Genomic DNA, 8,046 nt, shown 5'->3' with positions numbered 1-8,046 from the left:
AGCAGTGGAATACAACGATACCAACCAGCCTAAAACAAAACATAAATATTCTCCAGGCGAAAAAAACACTAGTCAACTGTTTCGACTATACAAAAAAAGTATTTTCACGTTTGAAATTCTTTCGTACCTTTCGCCCCCAGTGGTTGAAGTGACACCTGAAGCCATTTTGTATCCTCCATGAGAACTATTAAAAACCTTCAGAAGTATTATGCCAAGGTTAATCCAAGATATAATTTTTTGTGTTCCTTGTACTAAGTGGTGACATGCACCCTCACCCTGGACCTATTGAACAGGACAAGTATGCTGATAATTCGGGATTTTCAAATATGAAGAATGAGAGACAACCTAAATTTCCTTGTTCAGTTTGTGAAAAAGGTGTAACTGCCCGTAGTAAAGCTGTCAGCTGTGATTTTTGTGAAATCCGGACACATATAAGATGCTCAGGTTATATAAGTGATTCTTTCTACTCAAACGTATGCAAATCTAATGGATCTTTCTATTTCACTTGTCGGATATGTACTTTTAAATTATTACCTTTTTATCTTTGTGATAATTTAAACGATATTCATGATAGAATTCTGCCAGATTTACATGACAATAGTTTTGCTGAATCTTGTAGTAATTTTAACTGCTTTGAACTTAAAGGACTTCATTTTATTCATTTCAACATACGATCTCTTTTACCAAAGTTGTCCGAAGTGAGACATTTAATTCAAAATATAGATTTGCAGCCATAACGTTTTCAGAGACCTGGCTGGACAATTCAGTTATGGACTCGGAAATACAAATTCAAGGATACAATGTGATCAGAAAGGACCGAAACAGACAAGGTGGCGGAGTATGCTTATACGTTAATGAAGATCTGGCGTTTACCGAAAGACGGGACCTAGAAAAGGACAATCTTTAAGCAGTGTGGGCTGATATTTTATTACCAAAAACCAAACCTATTTTAATAGGGTCATGTTATAGACCACCTAAACAAACAGATTTTGTTGATATTTTTGAAAATGTTTTATCTATGGTTAGATCTGACACAGAATAGTACATGTACATCCTTGGTGATTTTAACATTTGTTGTTGTTTTTTTGCAAAGAAATCAGCTCTTTTTAAAAGGTTTGAACAAGTTCTTAATATCTTTAATCTAAAACAGATCATAAATGAACCTACCAGAATCTCAGAGTCCTCCTCTTCTGTGTTAGATCACATTTTATGTAGCCATCAAGACAAGATTTTTCAGTCTGGTACTCTTCCGATAGGTCTCAGTGATCATTTGCCTGTATTTTGTACGCGTAAAACACAGAAAGGGACGTATAATATGCATAAGAATGTTGTTATAAGATCTTTGAAACATTACAATGTAGATCTCTTTATTCAAAAATTAAACTTTGCGGTTGGTCAAACATGTTTATTGCAAAAAAATGTAGAAGATTCATGGCTGTCTTTTAAAGGAACATTTCTGTCAGTTTTGAACACTGTTGCTCCTGTTAAGGAAGTCAGACTAAAACAAAGAAGTGAACCATGGTTAAATTCTAACATTCTGGAACTCATCAGTCAAAGAGATGCTTTTTATTTCAAATTCAAATTCAAATTAAAAAAAACAACAAAAAAAACAGTGATGTTAGATAAATATCTTTTTTACAGAAACCTTGTCCGGAAAGAAGTAATTAAGGCCAAATCAGAATATATGTCGAAAAAGCTGGAAGAAAATAAAAATGATCCAAAAAAGCTGTGGTCAGATTTAAAAAATCTTGGATATAGTAGTAAAAGTAAATCTTCTCCAAATACTGTTTTGAACATTGATAATAAAATTGTTTTGAACCATGTAAGATTGCAAATCAATTTAATACTTTTTTTACTACTGTAGCCTCAACTTTATTAAAAAAAAAACTACCTTTGCCCTTCAATTTGTTTAACTATAAGTCTGACTGTTTTAAACGATTTTAAGATAGAAATCCTGACTCTGTTAAATTTAAACTTCACACTGTTAGTGAAGAATACATTTACAAGGAACTATGTAAACTAAACTGTTCAGAAAGCACAGGGTTAGATAACATTCCTGCAAGATTTTTAAAAAATACTGCACCATTTTAAAAGATACCAGTAATATTTCTGATAAACAGCTCTACAGTATCACAAGTAACATTGTACCATCTGAACTCAAAAATGCTAAAGTTAAACCATTGTTTAAGAAAAACAACAAATCTGATGTTTCAAACTATCGACCTGTAAGCATACTATGTATAGATTAAAAAATCCTAGAAAGAGTTGTATACAACCAACTAGAATCTTTTCTTGTTAAACATGGATTATTATACGAACTTCAGAGTGGTTTTAGATGTAACTATTCAACTGACTCCTGCCTAATTCATTTGACCGACCATATACAAGAACATATGGTGATAATTAAAGAAGTCCAACTTCAACACAAATTATTTATTTATGAAACAACGTTTCGGCCATTCAGCGTTCATCAAGTTGTATGTATATAATGAACAGGAAATGACGTCAACATTAAATGACGTCAACGTTGATAACGTCAAAATACAGCATACATTTTTGCGCAAAATAATGTCTTATAGGATCTATAATATAGTTATTCATATACAAGAACAAAATTCCAAAGGTCTAAATACAGGAATGATTATGCTGGATCTTCAAAAGGCGTTTGATACCGTAGATCACAAAATTCTATGTCAGAAGTTAAAAGAAATTGTTGTGGATTCAATTGAGTTGTTTCAATCATATTTATCTGGGCGTAAACAAGTTGTCAATGTAACTAATACAACGTCTGAATTCATGAACATCTCTTGTGGCGTTCCTCAAGGAAGCATACTTGGACCGTTGCTGTTTTTATGCTATGTCAATGATATGAGTATAAGCATAAGTGAAAAATGTAAATTAATATTATATGCAGATGATAGTGCTATCCTTTTCTCACACAAAGATACGTCTGTTAATAGTAATGTACTCGGCAAGGAACTTGGAAACTGTAGTAAGTGGTTAGTTGACAACAAACTGTCTTTGCATCTTGGAAACACAGAATGTATTTTATTTGGGTCTAAAAGAAAACTAACAGAAGTTGATAGCTTTAATGTAAACTGCAATGGCCATCTCATAAAACCTAAACAATTTTGTTAAATATCTTGGAAGTATACTGGACAATGATCTCAGTGCTGCATCTATTGTTAACAATATTGTCAGTAAAGTTAATTCTAGGCTAAAAAATTATATAGACAAAATCGTTTTTTAGATATGAATCTAAGAAGATTGTTATGTAACTCCTTAACACAATGTCATTTTGACTATGCATAACATCTTGGTACAGTGGTATATCTAAACAATTCAAGAACAGATTACAGGTCACTCAGAACAAAGTTGTCAGATTTATTTATGGCTATGATTGTAGAACTTCCCTGAAAGTCTCGGCTTTCAGTGATATTGGATGGCTTAATATAGAAAATAGGATAAAGCAACCACGACTAAACCATGTACATAAAATCTTTAATAGCAAATTCCCATCATACTTACATGAACATTTTACTTTAGTCTCATCCACACATTCTTACAACAGTAGACATAGTGCTGGAAATTTTAAAGTGCCACAGGCTGACAGTTTTATATTACATACTTTCTTTTATCAAGCAATCCAGGACTGGAACAGTCTTCCAATAAAGTTAAAAGAATTGAAAAAAAAGAAGAATACTTTTAAAAAAGAAGTGAAATCACATCTCATTGTTGGTATGAAATGTGCAGAAATGGAAGATTTCCTATTTTATTAATCGTTATTCATTTAATCTTGCATATCAGTTCAAAGATTTTTGTCATATTATGCTAAAGTGTCATATGGTTTTAACAGCCGGTTGCATTATAACTGTAAAAGTTCGATCTCAAACATTTAATCATTCTTTAACTGGTCAAGAGTACATGCATGTTATCTTTGTATAAGAAAACCTAATTTAAACAGCTTACAACTGAGATCTTGGCAAATAATTAAATTTGTCATAAGGACCCCATTGGAAATAAGTTGAATAACTTTAATGGGTTATCCTGTGTTATATATTTGTCACATTGAATTAAATCTTTATTAACGTACGTATGTATCCAAAGCATTCTAAAGATGTTGCGCTTTAGTATAGATATCATCACTAATACTTTGTTAATCAGTCTGTGTTATAACTTTATGAGATATTTGGTTTGTTACTATGACATACATATATGCACGAATAAATCTATCCATCCATCCATCCATCCATCCATCCATCCATCCACCCACCCCAAAACCCACCCACCCACCCATCCATCTATCTATCTATCTATCTATCAATATTCACGGTGTCAGGGTGAGGTTTAGCCTGGTTAGGATTCCAGAAATTGTATTCATTTAAACTACGGTGTCCCTGGTTTATTAATACAATTACGAATAAATTGAGAATTTTGGTACCAATTTTAATAACATTTAATTTTATGCTAGACATTATCACATATATGTTTTATCTATAGTCTGTTTTGCGGTTTTGTTTTATTTCAGTGATTGTGTGTATCATGTTATGTTGTTCGAAGGAAAGCCCCTGCATAAAAATGTCCTGAATATCGCTTATCAACAAGAGGGGGTCGGGATGTCACCCCCTACAATTGATGTTCCCTGTTTGTTTGTAAATCATGATTAAAAAAAGATTATATTCAGAGAGAAAACCAATCATTAATCTATTGAAAGTTATTTTCCCTGACAGCTCGTACGTCAGATGACGTCATATAAAAATAAGTGACGACCTTTGGGGACGCTTTAGGGACCGGCCACGGTTGTGACATAATTTGGACACATATTAGGGATTTGTCACTGTTCACGCGCGGGGCCGCCATAGACTTGAGTCTTACCTATATATGACAAACAAATATTGAACAGTGTAATATGGTATAGTACAATGCACATTAACAGTTTATTTATTGAAGCTTATCATATTTCATATTAAGTGAAACAACTTGATATAAGAAAGCAGTTCTTTTTAAGAATTTATAATCTTAAGCCATTTCGTATTTTATGTAATAGTTAGATGACCTAAAGTAAACTGTCATCGGCTTAATCATTAAAATTATTACTTCATGTCATATTTCTGACTAAGAATACAAACTCATTGGCTGAAACATTTTCAACGCAAAATCTGACACAGGGAGTGTGTATCGAATGAGTAGCGGTAGTCGTACCTTTCAACAATTTATGGCTTAAGGCGTAATTAACGCTTTAAGATGATGTATGTTCCTACCATTGAATATAGTTTATATTTATGTTAATCTCTATTAATATTATGGCATCTATCCATTTCAACTTTTAAATTTATTTTCGGATACTCTTGATCGTAATCGTAATTGATAATTGAGCAGTTGAGCTGCTGAGATAATTGATCGACCGCTGGAATTTGCGGGAGTCCATGGTGTCCGTTTGAAGGTTAACGCGGCACACGTTGCATCCTAATTGAACGTTTATGTAGCAGCGCACAACACGCCTGTTCATTAGAGAAGACTGTAGAATTTATTTATTTATTGTTGTTACATTTAACATCAATTTAAAGTTTAAAACATGTTAAAACATAAGAAGTAAACCCATTCCAAATAATGTTAGATGCACGCAGAATACTTAAAAGCAAGTAATTTCAAATGTTACGTCTGTCAATTACTAAAGGACTATAAAGCAATAGATTGATAACATATTCTTCAAACACTACACTTACTTTTTAAAGCTGAAATTTTCGTCCAACACTGTGGACATCATCAGAGCAACTGGCCTGACTATCGCTCACTCGCAGCTCTGACACTCGGGACTTCCCGCCGAATTTCCGTAATCCGGCGAAAAGTGGGTTGTAAATCCCAGAAAGGAAGGCCCCCTCGTCCCGGTTCATAACTGCCCCCTCAGTTTTGATGCAGATAGCCTCCTTCGTTTTTCGCACTCTCCAGTCTGATTCTCTCTCTATTACGCGTGCCCCCTCCCCTGCCCCTGCATCAAAACTGAGGGGGCAGTTATGAACCGGGACGAGGGGGCCTTCCTTTCTGGGATTTACAACCCACTTTTCGCCGGATTACGGAAATTCGGCGGGAAGTCCCGAGTGTCAGAGCTGCGAGTGAGCGATAGTCAGGCCAGTTGCTCTGATGATGTCCACAGTGTTGGACGAAAATTTCAGCTTTAAAAAGTAAGTGTAGTGTTTGAAGAATATGTTATCAATCTATTGGATTTACCTACACAATGAACTCATTCAAGGACTATAAAGCAAGCTAGTTTTGTGCAATGAAGGGCCTTGGTATATCTCTCATGTGTTGGTTCAGCGCAATAACGGTCGGAATGAAGTCGTGGTTTTCCACAAAGTCTGCCGTACAAATATTCAGCTCCTGAGGTCCCGGTACCTTGCCGCCCCTTAGCCACTTCACGAAACTCGCTGTTGCCGACGACGCCAGTCGCCCCTCAAGGCTTGAACTAAGGCTCAATGCGACATCTTTTGTTCTTGCCGTTAATACTCCTTGCCAGTTGTAAAATGTATCATTTTTATAACGATGTTTGTTGGTGTAGTTGTTTTCCAGGAAGTTGATCAGATCGTTAGCTTTGTTCGTGTTAGGCCAGGGAGAGTCCACATATTCCCCGTGCCATATGTCGGGAAAGTCCGCGCCGCCGTCATCATTATACACGGCTATTACCCTGTGTGTAGTTTGCCATAAGGTGTTTAGCGTGGTGCCCCACATCGTGTGAGAAGGTCCAGAAAACGGGCGGGGAACCAATAACTCGCCAAGGATGGTTCTTATATAAGCCAACAGTTGCTTATGGGCCTCGATACCAACATTGTAAAAGCGATAGAAGTGCAGTATTGCCACTTCTTGGGGATTTTGTAGCAGAAAAAGTTTGATATCCCATAAAGTTTGTTCTACAAGACTACCATACAGTCCATGAACAAACCGGAAATCTCCGGTCCGGGGGTGCAAAGCGACACGGAAGTCAAAATATCGTATACCCGCCTTTAGTTGCTCCAAGATCGACAAATGTTGCGTCTTGGACCACTGTCTGACCACTGATGAACCACAGCATGTGCTGCCAAGGACACGGATACTTGCCGTCTGGTCAACGGCGATACCTAGGGCGGGGTCAAGGTCACTTGTGCCGGAGTTGTGCGAACCTAAACGCAGAAAAAGAAATTAAACTCAAGTTGTTAAATCCTTTCAATGAAGGGATTGATGTAGACATATCTTTGAGAAAAATGTCCAGACGCTGCAATGGCGCTGTAAATTTCCATATTAAGTTTAAACCACATTGTACATCAAGTCATTATTTTATATTGAAACCAGCAACTTACCTGGGATAGCGAGACACGAGAGGGGCATGTGTGTCAGCCATGCGGGTAACTGTGACATCCAACGAACGTAAGACATCACTAAAGCACAGATTAGAAATGAAATATATTCAAAAGTTTAAGTATTGAGAGATCTTTTTCAAAATCCCAACAGTTCAAAGAACATAATTAGTGATTTAGACTAATATTTAATAACATAATGCATCATCAGCTATCCAACGTTGAATGTGGGGCAAATGTTAGTGGAGTCAACCTGTATGCAATGCATCAACCATTAAACGCCCCCGGGTACATGTTGCGACCTGGGTGACAAATGCTTGAGATATTGCAGTAATACAAAACTAAAGCAACACGTAAGATTGTAAATTTGCCGAAAGCCTCATTAACATTCTTTGAAATGACATTTTGTTCAGATGTTGATTATCTTGTATGGTGCACGGCTCGCATGTGTCATATACATGTACATGTATTCATAATGAACGAACCATAATGAACCGCTGTGATTAAAAACATTTATCGACCAAGAATGCCATTAAGTATCATAGCGACCACATCTCAATTGATGACCTTTAAATAAATTGCGCTTTCGAACTACCAGGGTATACCTCGCACCCCCGGATGAGCGGTAATGCTGTATTGCCTGGTAAAATTGAAACGTTGTTTGACCGGCACATGCTGTGGCTTTTAATTCTTCCTTGTCTTGTTTTTTTATAATCTC

At 35.9% G+C, this 8,046-nt stretch overlaps 1 protein-coding gene across 1 annotated transcript; it reads right to left on the bottom strand.

The window, feature by feature from the left end:
* Window positions 1–6,264: 6,264 nt before the first annotated feature.
* Window positions 6,265–7,407, bottom strand: LOC128217452 (PI-PLC X domain-containing protein 3-like). The gene is made up of 2 exons (XM_052924606.1): window positions 7,332–7,407; window positions 6,265–7,154 (listed from the first exon to the last, which is right to left on the bottom strand). The coding sequence occupies exons 1-2, from the start codon at window positions 7,405–7,407 to the stop codon at window positions 6,265–6,267; spliced, it is 966 nt and encodes a 321-aa protein (XP_052780566.1).
* Window positions 7,408–8,046: the final 639 nt, after the last annotated feature.

Source organism: Mya arenaria, chromosome 14 (assembly GCF_026914265.1).
Source record: "Mya arenaria isolate MELC-2E11 chromosome 14, ASM2691426v1".
In the NCBI taxonomy this organism is placed as follows: domain Eukaryota; kingdom Metazoa; phylum Mollusca; class Bivalvia; order Myida; family Myidae; genus Mya; species Mya arenaria.
Note: the sequence above shows the minus strand (reverse complement) of the source record. Positions and strands in the feature narration are given on the sequence as shown.

Excerpts from the sequence above, each read along its gene's own strand:
- LOC128217452 (XM_052924606.1), bottom strand. The coding sequence starts at position 7,407 with ATGTCTTACGTTCGTTGGATGTCACAGTTACCCGCATGGCTGACACAC. Across the intron at positions 7,155-7,331 it reads CTCGTGTCTCGCTATCCCAG|GTTCGCACAACTCCGGCACA; the intron begins GTAAGTTGCTGG and ends TTCTGCGTTTAG.